Genomic DNA, 16729 nt, shown 5'->3' with positions numbered 1-16729 from the left:
AAAAAAAAAAAAAAAAAAAAAAAAAAAAAAATCACACAGTGGGTCTGACCCAGGCCTCCCAGTCCATCTCTTTAGCCACAAGACAATCCTGCCAATAGTCACTAGTCATCCCCAACACTGATTTGCATGACTGATGCAATTCACCACCACACAGCTCCTTTCACTGCAGGACAGCCAAAACAGCTGAAAAGTAATATACTTTTTAATTTAACACAAGCTAAATAAATACACAGAATTTTCCTTCAGAATTTAACCTGTCCACCGAATTTACATTATGAAGTGGCTGTTCCTCAAATATTCACCCTGCAGACATCTATAGACATGTATTTATGTTCCCCTTGGAGCACAAGGTGATATCCAGATAAGTTTGTACAGTTTACGATTTACCTTTAGACTAAACAGGTCTAAAACTAAACTACGTATACAGATTTGCTTGATTTTAGTCCTTCTTGGTCATAGGAACTGCTGAGTGTTGCAGTGTAACCTAACAACAGTAACATGTAGGTCTACAACTTAAAAGTGACCAGACAATCATTTCACAAAATTCCCTCTGATTCACCAACAGGTAAACTACTGACCCTACTGAAGTCCGCAGGAGTCTTACCACGGACTTCAAGGGGCTAGGATTTCATGCAATACACAATGGCCCCATAACACCTGGATTATGAAGGGCATCTCAGCACACACACAGTTGGAAAGATCTTTGCTACTGTCTTAACAAGGCCATATTTCTCTCTGGTATTTCAAAACTGCCTGTCTTAAGACCATTCCTGCTTCTCCTTTGTCTCTTCATGTTTATTGAAGACTTATTGGTCTTATGAGGCTTTATGGTCTTAGAGGGACATGCTGACCTTCTAACAAATCCATTCAGGTATGTTTCAGCAAGGAAAGGTTTTGCTTAGAGGAAAGTGGGAGCTAGACGGACAAAGAAATTTGTGCACCGCTGAACTCGTTGCATTTCAGATCAGATTTTCAAAAGGAACTTAAGGGAGGCAGGCAGCCAACTTCCACTGAAATTCATGTCTTACTTTCTTTCTTCTCCCCTTCTTAGCTTCTGCAATGTCCAAATTACACCCCAGGGTGGACTGCACTAGTGTTGGCCCATCCAAGGTGCCAGGTTGAGAGGTAAGGTAAGAACAGTTTGTCAAACTACTATCATTTTGCAAGGTATTTTAAGAACAGGATCTGTTTTGCATATTATATGTATAAATGCCTTTCATCTGAGGATTTCATAAATGCTGAAGAGGCTAAATGACTTGCATGAAGTAACAGAGCAAGTCAGTGGTGGGGGTGGTAACAGAACCCAAGTGGTCCTGACTTCCAGTCCCCTATTCTAAATCATTAGACTTACTTTAAAATGTGAAAATATTAAAGCTTTTCAGACAATATATGGTATGCCATTTCTCTTTTCCTTCTGCCAGGGCTACAGCAGCTATCTGGCTGATGAGATGATACTAGGGTAATTCATCATTAGGCTCAAGATGTGGAAAACACACCAAGTAAGTTGCAAACTTAATAAGAGAAGCTGGCTTAATATTAAATAAGTCTTTGCCTTCTACTGCAATGAGTGGATTAGAAGTGCCAAAAATGGCTATGTTGGGTCTTATTCTCCACTTACTTGAACATACCACTTGCACTTGTGCTAAATGAGTGTGAAATGCTGACAGTGATTTGGCAGCATATTACATTCACTTTGCACAGGTGCAGAGCAGTGGTGAATCAGGACCATTGGTTCCTATAATTCTTTACAACACCCTCATTGGGTGCATTCAGCATGTAATGGAATAGAAGGTTTCTGAAGATCACCTTCAGCAATGAAGGGAAATCAAGTTTGAAATACTTAAGCTGTGGCATAAGTAGAAGGGATTCTTCATAACGTCTAACATCACTTCTTTCCCCCACTGATCATAACACCCTTTGGAAGATCAGAAAATTAATTTTCTGTGATTCTTAATCTTCTTCTTTCCATTAGACCCACATGGGTTTGTTACTATAGGGTTGCTCATGGGTGACTGTACGTCTTTTCTCCCTCCCTGGAAAAGTAACATTTGGTTTGGAAGAAAAACACAGAATTCAAGTGTAATTCACTAAAATACCTCAGTTACATTTTTGGCCTTCCAAGTTTGACACACAGATTTGCTGATTATTTTGTTTGACCTTTTAATGGCAAGCAGCATTATCAGGTCCAACTGGTCGCAAATAAATAAGAAATTCTGGATTGGTAGTGGAGGGAGATGGCAAAGCTTCAGATCACAGAGTCTTTATAAAAGCCTTTACCTGTGAGGGAAAGAGAGCACCTTTTATAAAAGTGAAATTTATCAGACTGCACGAAAAGCATGCAACAAAAACTTAAGTAGTTCTACATTTCATTCAAAACAATCTATTTGCTAAGGAGTCATCACAAGGACTTCAAAGTTCGACTATTTTTTTAGGAATACTGATAGAGCAACAAGCTTTAGCAGGTCTTAAAATTTTTGACCTGGAGGGGGTCAATGAAGAAGATATCACTATTTTCATTGCAGTAGTTCTCAAAGTTCACCATCAAGGTCAAGGCCCCCCATTGTGGCAGGCGCTGAACAAACACACATGAAGATTACAATCAAGCATACAATTTTTCATATACATTTTAGAGGACAGGCAGTAACACTGCAATGTACTCATATTTAATAAGTCTGTGAAATGTAACTCGTTTATTAGACTTATACCTACATGAATGCATTACATACACAATATTGGTAGAATACAATCCCACCAATGCATTCCCTGGGAAAATACCAGCATTCCCTCTAGCAAGCCAGCCACCACATCAATACAACCCCACAAAAGGAAGAATAATACTATCTTCTGTGTTTGCACAGCGCCTCACGCAATGGATTCCTGGTCCATGACTGTGGCTCCTAGGAACCTATCATAATACAAGTAGTAATAATAAGAATGGACAAACATTATCCTGCTCTTAAACAAACAAACCTCCACTATGGACTTCCTGGCAGAATTCACGGTATATTTTCACTGATCAGAGAAGTAATATTGTCATCTTCTATTTATTCAGGCTCCTCAAGGATGAGAGAAGCTATAGTTTTAAAATCTATTCAGAGGGATCATTTTTCTCCAGTACTGAAATACAGTGCCTCTGGGGTGAAACCCATCAGCTGTTTAACAGCTTACAAAAATGCTATGGTTTAGGGTAGGAAACTGGAAAATCGTATCCAACAGCAACTTCAGTGGTAATTTACACAGATAGCATGTTATTACCGGATACGGCATTTGGCCAAGAGGGGAAAACTATGCCTTTCAAGAAGTGTGACTCTGAAGATCTCACAGCAATCAGTTCTTTAGTTTTATGTCTTATCTATAAGTCATCACCTCTAGCAGCACAGCATCTCTTAATACCAAGCCTGGATGCTGGAGACAGTAACTAGCATACATACACAGCACCTGGAGCTCTCTTGTCCAATTGCTGACCCCGCTTGACTGATTAGCTTGTGGGATGAAATGGGATCAGAGTATAAAATGATATTGCTGCAGGGACAGTCCAAGCTGATAGGACAGTACATAACAGATGGCTATTAGAAGGAGAAAGACATGCAAAGGAGAAAGAAAATATTCCTCATTCTCACCCAACACGTCTAATTCTGCGTTTTACATGAATAGCAAAAATGAGTTGGTATCATCACTGCTTACCTTCCTCATGAGCTCTTCTTGTTCAGCTGGGTCATCCTCAAAATCATTATTGACATCAAGCACAAAGACTGGAGCATTCCTTAGGTTTTCAAAGTGGACCCTGAAGAAAACAACAAGAGAACTGAACAATAGGCTTATTAGCGTACCTCTGGGGAGAGGTAAGAGACAATATGCCCAGACATAGAACAGATGTGTCACACCACTGCTTCAACATACGTTTATTTTATCATAAGAAGGATGTCTGCTGCATATAGAATTTCACCATCATTAAAAGAAAGGGGGAAAAAAAAAAAAAAGACTCCTCCAGCTGCCGAGAACAAGTCCCTTCCCTCCTGCCCCATCAAAAGAGAAGATTTCCAAGCAAAGGGCTTAATGCTGAGAGATGCCTGGAACCCTCCACTCCCATTGGCATCAGCACCTAAGACAGTAGAGCCCTCTACTTGCTTCCGAGCAAGATACCTATACCCTGTTTGGACTCCAAGATTCAGTAAACTACCAGCACATTATACAAGCAAAACCCAAGGTAAGACTATGGAAGGGAAGGGGTCACCTTAGATTTTCATGAGGTAGATGAGCTTTCTCCCTCTTCTGAGGCCCATCATGAATTTTGTTATACCCTATTGGTATCTGGGAAGGGAACATGCCTAATAGAGCAGAGGACTGGAACCCCGAACCCTTGGGTTCTATCACTGATTGTCTGTGATACCTTGGGCAAGTGACTTTATTTCTGTGACCCTGCTGTGTGGTACGAAATGTGATAGAATGAGTAGTCAGTGAAGAAGCCCCAGAAGCAGCAGCCCCTTGACTATCTGACTGTAGTTGGGTTAGAGTGGTCTCTGGGAAGGAACTACAGGATTTGGTGTGATGGAAAGAAGCACAAGTAACAAAGGGGAGCCTACTGCTGAAAGGGATGAGCCTGCTGAAATGTCCTTAGAAGACTGTGTTCGGTGTCATTAAGATAGATGGCAGAAAGCTGGCTGGGTAATGGGAGGACTAAGTGAGGGATGAAGAAGGGTGGTGGACAGCTGGAGGCATCAGGGAGGGAATCTCTAGGGTTGGGAAAGGGTACCAGATTATACAGGCAGGATGGTGGTAGGGAGCTAGGCCACAAACTAAAACAGGCACCTCTGCACAGCAGAAGACATATTATTCACCCATTTAAAGTGCCAGGCTTGCATGGCTGAGAATCTGGAAGCCATTTCTATTGTCACTTACTCCGTGGTTTTCTTTACTAGCCAGTTTTCATGCTGAGTGTGAAGCTGCTCCAGATATTCCAACTGGATCTCCTTCTCCTCAGGCCTCCCCCTTCGGTGCAACCGCTCCAAACATTTCTGAAGGGAGGAAATGACAGCTCCTCCATTAGCATGACCCACTCATTTGGGACAGGACTCAATGAGGTCTGCTTTGCAAACCCAACCACATTTGCATGGGGCCAATGGGTATGGGGCACTTCAGACAACAGCAGCAGTTCAAATTCAGCATTAGGCAGCTGGAAAGGGATGCAGCCACACAAAGTAGGGATGGCTTCACACGACAGACAAGTTAGAAGTCACAATGCCTGTCTAGGGCCAGACGTTTAGTGGGTATGTAAGGACTTGACCTTTCATCCACTGGAGTCAGGGGCAAAACTCCATTAACTTCACTACAAGCACAACTGGGCCCCATACTTGGTATGTTTACATACATACCCGCCCAGTGCTAGAAGGGCAGCAACTTGTGTCAATGTTGACAGATACAGCTCTGGAAGAAGCTGAATCCAGCCATCATCAGATAGAGGAAGAGCCAACATGATGCACAAAGAGGAAGCCCCGAGAGAAGCCATCCATACATAAAAGCAGTCTATATTCCCCCAACCCTCAAAGTAGTTTCCCATATACTGAGGCTAAGCCTTTAAAAAACAAGAACAAGGAGTAGCTGTTTGGAACGAAGACTGCATAGTCAGCACTACATAACAGAGGGAACTGATTTTCCCTCTGGGTTACAGAATAAGTTCTTAGAAGAAAATAGCCCTCACTGGAGAGGCAATGTGGTCCAGTTCACAGAGCCCTGGATTAGCACTTGAGATTTGGGTTCTATTCCCGATTCTGCTACTGATCTGCTGTGTAAGCTTAGCCAAGTAACTGGATTCTTTGTGCCTCGGTTTCCCCTCTCACCCTTTGTCTGCTTAGTGCAAGTTCTTCAGAAAAGGGACTGTCTCTCACTATGTATACATATAGTGCCTTGAACACTGGGGCCTCAATCTTGGTCAGGGCTTCCAGGAGCTACCATAATACAACTAGTGACTGACCTCAACTACTCACTGCTTTCCTGCCTTGAGCAGTTGCAAACTGTGTCAAGACCCTTACAGTGAGAGCTCAGAGCAGTTAGAAGGTTCTTTACAGAAGGATGTGCCAGAATTATACTAGGACGGGTAAATAAGTTGGCAATCACAGGAATCTCTAGTGCAGACAAGTCCTTAGGTGTATTGGTTTTTACCCTCTCACATTTCTGGAACCTTTCAGAGACACCCACCCCACATTAATTGCTGGGCTATTATCATCATACAGATTGGGAACTGAGGCATAGGGATTAATTGACTTGACCCAAATTACACAGCAAGGCTGGGAGTTGAACCCAGACCTCTTGAGTCCCAGTCTGTTTCTGAGCTGATATGGTCCAGAGTTCCTTTGCCTCTCAAGGAAAGCAAGGCCAGCCTTCAATGCAGCCACTAGAGATGATTTTAGTTAGTTCCCAGTCATGCTCTCAGTTACCTCTGGAGTTGCCTGGAGATACAGAAAGCCATGCAGAGCAATTCGATCCCCGAACTCTTGTAGGAGGAAGGTGTGCAAATCCTGGTAAATGGTCCATTCAATCTCAGCGAGGTGGCCAAGCTCAAAGAGATTCTTAGCAAAGATGTACCTAGGGAAGGAAGGACAAAAGAGAACAGCAAGTAAATTAAACCTGCCTAAACAAACTCCCTGCAGTTCTAGAATGACAAAGTATATTTTAACTGTGGTAAGATCCATAATGCACCAGGCACTGCACAGACACACAGGAAGACACAGCCCCTGCTCCAAGAGGTCATGTCGACAGCATAGATTTAACACAGACATTTCAGTACCCAGAGAAGAGAGACAAGTTGGGCTGTTCAAACAGTGTCACACTGGATAGCAGAACAGTTACTCGAGGGTTTTTCTATTGCTAATTGTCTTAGTTCTGGACTAGGTAGTGCAGTTGTAGCGGTGTTGATTGGGCTGTCAGCCCTGGAGGATGAGGGCATGTTTACCTACAGAACAGGGATGGAGTTGACAGTGGCAGGGGGAGCTTTCCTCTTACACCACCCTGCCAATGTACCTCGAACTTGACTTGTAGGGGCCCATGGTGATAATAGGGCCTATAAATATACCCTTAGTCATGAGTTTAATTGTAAGAAGTGAGTGAAAGTTCATGTGATGTCACAATAACCTATAATAACAAATATTGATGGGAAAAGGCACAAAAAGGAGACAGAAAAACTGAAACAGTCTAAACAAAAATGGCCTACTGATACAGTTCTCAAGGATTGTTGAAATCATGCTTGTGAAAAATAGATTATGTGGAGCTGGATGTTAGTGAACCAAAATTGGTGTGTCAGCTATTAGGCCTAATTGGTGGACAAAATAATGAGGAAATGGGCTATTCCACACATCACTCCCTTGTTGGGTCCTTACAAAAAGAGAATTTTGAGGGTAGGGTGGGGACACTCAAAGAAACAATGGAGGCTACTGAAGCAAGACTTGCCATCAGGGCTGCCACCACTACCACTTCCTGCAACCTGGGGCCTTTGTGATCGTGACAGATGTTCTGACCAAACCAGGCCACAGGAAGGGACTCAGATGACATCACCATGTCTGTCAGCTCCAGCTGAATTCGAAACACAACCTGGGATGAGTTATAACCACGTAAGAGACTCTGAAACAAGAGAGCTTTTTCTTCTAAAACTGATTTCAACAAACAGCAGCTTTAGCCCATATCAACCAGCTTTTCTTTCCCCCAAAAAAGAAGAGTTATTGCCGCTTTTGGATACCATCTAAGGCTTTGTCTACACTAGCACGTTTGTCAGTCTGCGGTGTGGGGAAGAAAAAACCCACCCCTAACTCACAGGGTTTTCCTAGGGGGAGGGATAGCTCAGTGGTTTGAGCCTTGTCCTACTAAACCCAGAGTTGTGAGTTCAATCCTTGAGGTAGCCACTTAGGGATCTGGGGCAAAAATTGGGGATTGGTCCTGCTTTGAGCAGGGGGTTGGACTAGATGACCTCCTGAGGTCCCTTCCAACCCTGATATTCTAAGTGCTGGTGTGGACAGCACTATATCAGTGAGAGATGCTCTCCCACTGCTCATTCGGAGTGGTTTAATTACGCCAGCAGGAGAACTTTCTCCTCCTGGCACAGAGCAGCTACACAGGAAACTGCAGTGGTACAGCTGTGCCACCGTAAGGTCTGTAGTGTAGACATAGCCTAAGAGACTATCAAACAAAGGGCTTTTCCTTTTAAACCTCTCTCTAGCAAAAGGGAAAGGAAACAAGAAATGTTGTTAAATTAAAGCTTTATTTAATGCTTTAACTGTTTTTCCTTCTTTTCATAGAATATCAGGGTTGGAAGGGACCTCAGGAGGTCATCTAGTCCAACCCCCTGCTCAAAGCAGGACCAATCCCCAATTAAATCCCCAAATGGCCCCCTCAAGGATTGAACTCACAAGGCTGGGTTTAGCAGGCTGATGCTCAAACCACTGAGCTATCCCTCCCCCTGGGGGAAAAAAAACAATAACCTTTTCTGGATTTTTAATGGCGTTTGCGCCATGGTGCTAAGCAGGCTGAGGTCTCTGTATACCAAACCTCAAACCTTGTTTAAGACTGTTTAGTGTTGGATGGTGACTGGGTTATGTTAACACCTTTGGCCCATATGTACTCCACCTAAATTAATACAACAGACCTTCTCTAGGGTTGGGAAGGGAGTTGTGTCTCATTGGAGCATTCAGTCTTTTATCCGTCTGCTGAGACCACCAGCAATGATGAGGTCAGATAGTACCAATCCTGTTGGCTGTGTGGTGTGATGTGAGGCTCTCCGTCCCCACCCCAGCTGTAGCAAGGCAGAGACTCACCAACTCATTTCACACAGACCACCAACTGGGCATGACATAGGGCAGTAACAATTTTTGGTCACTACTGACCTAAGCACGATTTGAAACAGCGCCCTAAAGTTGAATTAACTCATTACCAATTCCCTCAGACATTTAATTCCAACACATTTAAGTGAAAATAGGTTTCCCAGACTGCGATGTGGGATTGGTATCATACATTAACTTTCCCCTTCTAGAAGAGCTTAAGAACCGAAAAGGTGTTAACTCCCTCCCGCACTGCCTGCGGGCAAAAAACTGTGGAAATAGGTCTTGGAGCAAGGCCTCAAGATTAACAAATTTTGGTTGAGTCTTTGGAGTGATCCCACTGAAAACCCTCTACTGCAGGACCCTTTGCTGAAATGCTGCCCTTGAATTACAGAGATGCTACTAAAACAGCCAGCTACTATTTTTTTTTTAAATAGTGAATTATAGTCAGGGATTATATTTTTCCACACACCATGAATTACTTCCCTCTTTCACAAGTCTCAACCCAAAGCGTTTGCTTCGAACACACTGTTTATGCTTCTCTTATGTAATGTTCACACTTCCCTCACTTTCAGCGAATGCATAAATATAGTTTATTACCTCACCTCCAATCCACTTCACCAAGGCATCTGGAAAAAGCGACCCTTTAGCCAGATCTAGTGCCAACATATTCCAAATAGCCTAGAAGGCATTACATCATAGGAGACACCTCTCTGGAAAACAAACACTTTCAGTATACCTCATGCTCCACTTCATACAACTGGACACACAGAAAACCTTGTAATTCCCATTTTTCAAGTCAACATCTGTTTAAACACTGCAAGTCCCATTATCTGACAGGAACTACAAAATATATCAAGCTCCTTCCAGTACACACATGAAACTTTAATTAAATGAGTGAGGATGGTTCTTTTTGGTCTGCAACATAAGTGGCAATTAGCAACTCAAAATACATGTTCAACTAGGTTCTAAAGATTGTTTCTTTGAAATAATATAAATGGAAATGTTTAAATGAATATATAAACCTTTAAATTAACTGCTTTAATTAACATTCTTCTGCTATGCTAGAAAACCAACCACAACAGCATCAAGGTAATGCAAGAGAATCAGGAAATGAAATGGACTACAGCACAATAAACACCACAGATCAGCTTTAACTAGTCCTTGGAACTTAAGGACATTTAGCTTACTAGCTAAGGTTTTCGTTTGTCCTTTAGAAACAGACTGCTGAGAATGGTGGCAGTCGGTGTGTTTGCTTCATGTAGGACAAAGTCTGCTTAGTCACACTGGTAACTACAATGGAGTTATTTCCAATTTACACCAGAGTAAATGAAAGCAGTGTGAACATGTATGAACTGCTCCAATTAAAATCATGTGAAACATTCATAAATATCATGTGCATATTACATGAACCTATGACCCTTGAGGTATCAGCAAGATAATTTTGTTTGACCTTTTTAACCTAAATGAATCAGGCAACCATCAGGCAGAGTTCCATGTATACCTAAGAGCGAAACTGACCAGGCTACTTTCATTCCCTGAGTCGAGTGCGTTGTAAATTGGAAGCAAGAAAAATAATGAAAAACAAATTTGAATCTGAAAATCCAACTACCTCTTGTGTTCCCTCTCTTAGGTTTTTACAGGACACCAATTACCACTGGACCTATTATTAATAACATACGTGATTTTCTTTTTTAAATATCAGTTTCAAGTTTATGTTGACAGTAGGACTTTAGCCCATTCAAGTGCCAGATAGATTGCGTTATCATCTCATCACTAGTCCAGAATATACCCTGAATGTGTTTGATTTCTGAGATGCTTGAACACATGCAGATTTGAGCATCACAGAGACCTAGAATTCAATCATTAATCCACCGTTTCTGCTGCTCCTGTAGGTGCCAAAAGACAAAATCCGGGGCAGTTTATGGAAGGATGATCTTTTGTTAAGGCACTTGACTGGGTCTCAGGAGACCTGGATTCAATTCCCGCCTCTGCCACACACTTCCTGTACAACCTTGGGTTCAAGTTCACCAACACCCTGCACTTTGTGCAGTCATTTACACTGGTGCACAGCAAGTATGAAATTCTACCCTTCTGTTCTGATGGCATTTTACATTTATTTCACATTGGTGTAAGTGACAACACAAGGTCCAGAACAGCAATGAATTTGGCTCTTAGGCTCTGTGCCTCAGTTTCTCCATCTGTAAAACAGAGGTAATACTCTCTACATCACAGAGGTACTATGATAAGAAATGTTTGTGATACTATGGTGAAAGGGGTCAGAAAAGTGCCTATTTACATAGTTGTAAGGATTTCCTGATCAGTTTGTTCATGTTAAAGGGGTTTGTGTCAGAAACCCACCTCTAGAAAACAAACGGTATTTATTGTGTAGGCACCAAACATGGCCTATTTTTTATAAAAGAGGCATGGTATCTTAAATGGCATTGCCATGTTTCTCCGCACATACTGACTAACAAAGCACCGTAGTTTAGCCGGAGCAGTCAGGGGTTTGGAGATTTTTAGCACTGTACCTATCACTGTATACAGATCTCTCAAAAATCTGCACTGGATCCCAGGTCTTCAACAGCTTCTCTGAAAGGGGCTCCAGCTGGGCCTTAAGTCGACTCATGCAGGAGTATGTCTGGAACGTATAGGACCACCGAGAAGGCTCCTGATAGACCATTTGAAGCAGGTTGCCAAAGTTCTGAGAAGACGAGGCCTGCTAGGGAATGGCAAAAAGGCACATTTAAGAAGAAAGTCTCACTGAAAGAGGTTCTCAGGCTATCCATCCCTATGACTGGACGCAGGGTATTCTCAGTGTAGAACTGGTGCAAGACTCAGATTTGCACATCAGAAGGAATAACTATGATCATCTAGTCTGATTTCTTGCATTACATAGGCCAGGGAATTTCACCCAGGGATTCCTGCAGTGGAGGGGGTTATTCTCTGCTAGGTACGTAACGCTATTTGAGCCCAATAGCTTGTAGTTGAACTAGAGCAATGGTTCTCGACCAGGGGGTACACATACCCCTGGGGGTATGCAGAGCTCTTTCAGGGGGTACATCAACTCAGCCTAGTTTTACAACAGGCTACATAGCGAAGTCAGTACAAACTAAAATTTCATACAGAGAATGACTTGTTTATACTGCTCTATATGCTATACACTGGAATGTAATACAATAGTTATATTCCAATTGAGTTATTTTATAACTATATGTAAAAATGAGAAGGTAAGCAATTTTTCAGTAATAGTGTGCTGTGTGACACCTTTGTATTTTTAGGTCTGATTTTGTAAGCAAGTAGTTTTTAAGTGTGGCGAAACTTGGGGGTACGCAAGACAAATCAGACTCCTGAAAGGGGTACAGTAGTTTGGAAAAGTTGAGGGCCATTGAACTAGAGCATTTTAGAGATATCCAACCTCAATTTAAAGACTCCAAGTGATGAGGAATTTACCTTGTTAAGTTGTTCCAATGATTAGCTACCCTCCCTGTTAAGGTACAACTTTTTATTTTCAGTTTTAATTTTTCTACTACAAGCCACTGGATTTTATTCTGCCTTTGATAGCTAGAGTCACTGTAAAGGGATTTCTGGACCATGATCAAGTCACCTCTTAACCTCTTCCTTGATGAACTAAATAGATTAAGCTCCTTAAATCTCTTACTGCATGTTTTCCAGACCTCAGATTATTCCTGTAGCTCTTCTCTGAATCCTCTCCAGTTTAAAAGAAGTGTTGACACCAGAACTGGACACAGAAAACTCAGCAATAATCCTCTTTCTCTAACGCACATAGAATCATAGAAGATTAGGGTTGGAAGAGACCTCTGGAGGTCATCTAGTCCAACCCCCTGCTCAAAGCAGGACCAACACCAACTAAATCATCCCAGCCAGGGCTTTGTAAAGCCGGGCCTTAAAAACCTCTAAGGATGGAGATTCCACCACCTCCCTAGGTGTAACATTCCAGTGCTTCACCACCCTCCTAATATCCAACCTAGACCTCTCCCACTGCAACTTGAGACCACTGCTTCTTGTTCGGTCATCTGCCTCCACTTTGAACAGACTAGCTCCATCCTCTTTGGAACCCCCCTTCAGGTAGTTGAAGGCTGCTATCAAATCCCCCCTCACTCTTCTCTTCTGCAGACTAAATAACCCCAGTTCCCTCAGCCTCTCCTCGTAGTCATGTGTCCCAGTCCCCTAATCATTTTTGTTGCCCTCCGCTGGACTCTCTCCAATTTGTCCACATCTTTCTGTAGTGGGGGGCCCAAAACTGCACACAATACTCCAGATGTGGCCTCACCAGTGCCGAATCGAAGGGAATAATCACTTCCCTTGATCTGCTGGCAATGCTTCTACTAATGCAGCCCAATATGCCGTTAGCCTTCTTAGCAACAAGGCACATGCTTGACCTTGATCCCAGATGGCTGCTTGTCAACCATTTGGGGACAAAAATTATGCTTGCCTTACCCGCCTACCCCAATTACTCCATGGAGTTTATCATGAAGGAGGAGAGCAGGTGTTGTCCCCTCCTGGGTTGTGGTACTTCATAGAAAATTGCTACTATTGCTGGTCAGCAGTGGTTGATTGGGCCTATAATGTACATCATTTAAAAAAAAAAATCAAATCACAACAATGAGCTCATGATAAATTAAAGATGCAAGTCCTGTAAAACAAATATCAGGGAGACTACAGAGATACAGAGGATTAGCAGATCCCATCTAGGTCTTTAATAAGAATCAGGTTGTTCTGCTCAACATTTCTTTTGCCATTAGAGAGCTGAACTCAATGCAAGTAAAAAAATATTTGTCCTCTGGATACAGGATGTTTGGATGAGCTGTATTAAGAAACAGGGATTTATTTTTTAAAGCTCTTAAGAATTTAAAGTTGATGCAATCGTAGTCTAGATCACAGGAGTTGGCGTGTTAAATATTTATCTCCCCTTTAAAAACATGTACCTATTCAAGTATCAAATTATGGAAGAGATTTATGGATGAGGAAAACCATCTTGAATAGAGACCAGTTAAACCTGATGATGTTGTCACTGAACGCCCTTCTTAACCTTGTCTTACAGGGAAAGGTTGAGGCACAATAGTAGAACAATGAGCGAAGCGTGTCCTGACACTGCCCGTGACGTGCCTACGCTGCAGATAAAGAGAGGATTTAGGTCCCCGGGGTTCATAAGCACCACTAAAAATCACACAACAAATTTTGAAAAGCCTAAAGCCAGGTGATGGAAACTCTTGTCACAGCGCCCACGAACCCCCACTCTGGTTATTCACTTTCACACTTACCTCTCTGGTACTGGAAGCTTGAACCTTTTGCCATTTTGCCACTGGTTCTGTAGCCATTTGCCATTCTGGAAAGGTTTTTCCCAGCAGCTTTACGAAAGTGGACTTGCCCACAGCTGCAAATTAAAATACAAAAGCAGTTGTCGAAGTCTGGTTAGGAAAGCATTACCAGATCCTGCAGGTAAGCTCAATTAAAAAAAAAAAAAAAAAAAAAGTGACTTTCCTAAGCAAAAATAGAGACAATGATACATGCAGGATTTGCCATGCCTGATCAGACCTTTAGTCATCTAGCCCAGTATCCTGCCTCCAATAGCAGCTAAGTTGCCATTGTTTTGACATGTATTTAGTACATATTTTGTTTTAAAAAATACACTAAAAATACCTTTTGGTAACCCCCCTCTCCATACAGAAGAAACTCTCTCAAATCAGCACACAATTAACAGCTTCTCCCACTTCTCAAAGATTGAATGGAGACTCAATATGAGACCCTATTTTTTTTTTTAAACCAAATATATAACAATACATTTACTCGACACAGACAACATATAAGAGGCACCTAAAGAACACCTAAGATGTAGACTTACTAGGACTTTATGAAGTACTAGTTCTAACAAAATAAGCTGGTTGTCTATTCCTATTTGTCTGCCTTAACTTTTAAGGCCACAGTTCTAAAAACACTCATCTCTATGCATAATGAGTATTTGAAGATTGGGGCCTTAGATCATAAACTCTGAGTCTGGGACTGTATTGTATTCTATGTTTGTACTGTGCCTAGCCCAGTACATCCCTGATCTCAGCTAGGGCATCAGGGTACTACCATGATAGAAATTTTAATACAATCTACTGTATGCACTAAGATTCATTACCCTTGCTTTTTATTGGTTCCACACTAGTTTCCAAAGTTTGGTCACTTGCAACGAATCTTCCATCCATTAGTGTGAATTAGCAAAGTGCTAGAGTGTTAAATTTAACACTATGAAGCAAAATCATAATCTCATTATTTAAGGAGAGCACTGTTGGATTCTGAAAGAAAAGATCCACAACTATGGGCTCTTGCTTTCTGTTCTGTACAGAACTGAGCATGCTGTCCAAGCTTCCAAGATAATATTTTGGATCCCAATCCCTGCAAACCCCTTCCACAGATCCTTAACTTTAAATCCCACTGAAATCAATGTGATTACTCATGTGTTTAAGAGTTTGCAATATAAGGGGCATAGAAGGGTCTTATGTTACTAACAAGATAGATCCAACACAGAGCTTTAAAGCAAATCTTTTTAGATATCTAATCTGTTTGCACTCCACACCGACACCACCCTAGCCAATGACACAGGCTAGGGCACTGTCACTGCCCGTTTGCCTTTCTCTCTCTCTCACACACACTCTAGCCCAAAGCTCTGATGTACGGATCCCTCTGATGTTCCTTCAGCGCGCCCTCTCCTCACAGCCCCCACCCCCGCCCAGCACCACCCTCTCCTCACAGCACCCCCAGCTCCCCCCCCCCCCCCCCTGCCCAGCACCCCATCTCCTCCGCACGCCCCCCTCTCCTCATCACCCCCGCCAGCTTCCCGCTCTCTCTTCACGGAGCCCCTCCTAACGCAGCGCCCCCCGCCCGTACCGATGTTGCCCTCGATGGAGAGCCGCCAGGCGGGACCCCCGCGCCGGGCCATGCCGAAGCAGCGCGGGAGCCCCCCGGCCGCCGCCCGCCGGAGCCGCAGGGGCAACAGCGGCCTCATCCCGCGCCCCCGGGCCCGGGCCCTGAACGAGATGCAAATCATATGCTAATTTATGTGCCTCTCCGGCGGCGGCGCCGCGCGGGTTTGACGTGCGCGGATCGCCGCGTTCACATGCTGACGTAGGTCGCGTTTATGGCGGTATGCTGATTTATGCAGATGACTATTATAATATGCTGACGTTGCAGCTTGCCGTTGTAGTCATATGCAGACGTAGATCAATGTATGATAATGATATGCGGCCGTATGCCGATTGCCAGTATAATAATATGCTGATTTATGCAGATTTTCATGGTACTGATATACTAACATCCATTTGATTATGGTATGCATATTGATGCTGGTTGCTATTATAATGATAGGCTGATTTCTGCACATCTATGATAGTGATCTAGGGAGCATTTATTATAATAATATGCCAAGTTTGCAGATTCTAGCCGATCAAGGCAGATGTCCCTGTCTGAAAACTATGCCGATTTATGCACATTTCAGTTATAATGATATGTTGATACAGCTAGATTTCATTATAATGATATGCTGATTTGTGCACTATTCCAATACAATTTTACCAACATAATTATCTGAATGTAACTCTTCATGTGGACACTCTTATTCCGGTTTAGATTATACAGCTTCCCTATAATTCCAAAAGGAACGAGGAGTACTTGTGGCACCTTAGAGACTAACCAATTTATTTGGGCATAAGCTTTCGTGGGCTAAAACCCACTTCAACGGATGCATGCAGTGGAAAATACAGTAGGAAGATATATATACACAGAGGACATGAAAAAATGAGTGTTGCCATACCAGCTATAACAAGAGTAATCAGTTAAGGTGGGCTATTATCAGCAGGAGAAAAAAAACTTTTGTAGTGATAATCAGGATGGCCCATTTCCAACAGTTGACAAGAAGG

At 42.6% G+C, this 16729-nt stretch overlaps 1 protein-coding gene across 8 annotated transcripts; it reads right to left on the bottom strand.

Moving 5' to 3' along the window:
* Nucleotides 1-207: 207 nt before the first annotated feature.
* Nucleotides 208-15853, bottom strand: DGUOK (deoxyguanosine kinase). Of its 8 annotated transcripts, XM_026657593.1 has the most exons (8): nt 15702-15760; nt 14953-15059; nt 14090-14202; nt 11336-11526; nt 6435-6582; nt 4900-5015; nt 3685-3784; nt 2287-2905 (listed from the first exon to the last, which is right to left on the bottom strand). In XM_026657593.1, the coding sequence occupies exons 2-8, from the start codon at nt 15017-15019 to the stop codon at nt 2807-2809; spliced, it is 834 nt and encodes a 277-aa protein (XP_026513378.1). In that variant the 5' UTR covers nt 15020-15059; nt 15702-15760; the 3' UTR covers nt 2287-2806. The 8 variants fall into 8 exon arrangements, with proteins under 8 accessions (XP_026513386.1, XP_026513387.1, XP_026513378.1 ...); XM_026657601.2 differs by lacking the exons at nt 2287-2905; nt 14953-15059 and adding an exon at nt 208-2277 and having other exon boundaries at nt 15702-15853; XM_026657602.2 differs by lacking the exons at nt 2287-2905; nt 14953-15059 and adding an exon at nt 208-2277 and having other exon boundaries at nt 11336-11523; nt 15702-15853.
* Nucleotides 15854-16729: the final 876 nt, after the last annotated feature.

The sequence above is a fragment of the Terrapene carolina genome, unplaced genomic scaffold (assembly GCF_002925995.2).
Source record: "Terrapene carolina triunguis isolate 2854851 unplaced genomic scaffold, T_m_triunguis-2.0 Scaffold53, whole genome shotgun sequence".
Taxonomy (NCBI): Eukaryota; Metazoa; Chordata; order Testudines; family Emydidae; genus Terrapene; species Terrapene triunguis.
This window is presented reverse-complemented; position numbering and strand designations above follow the sequence as displayed.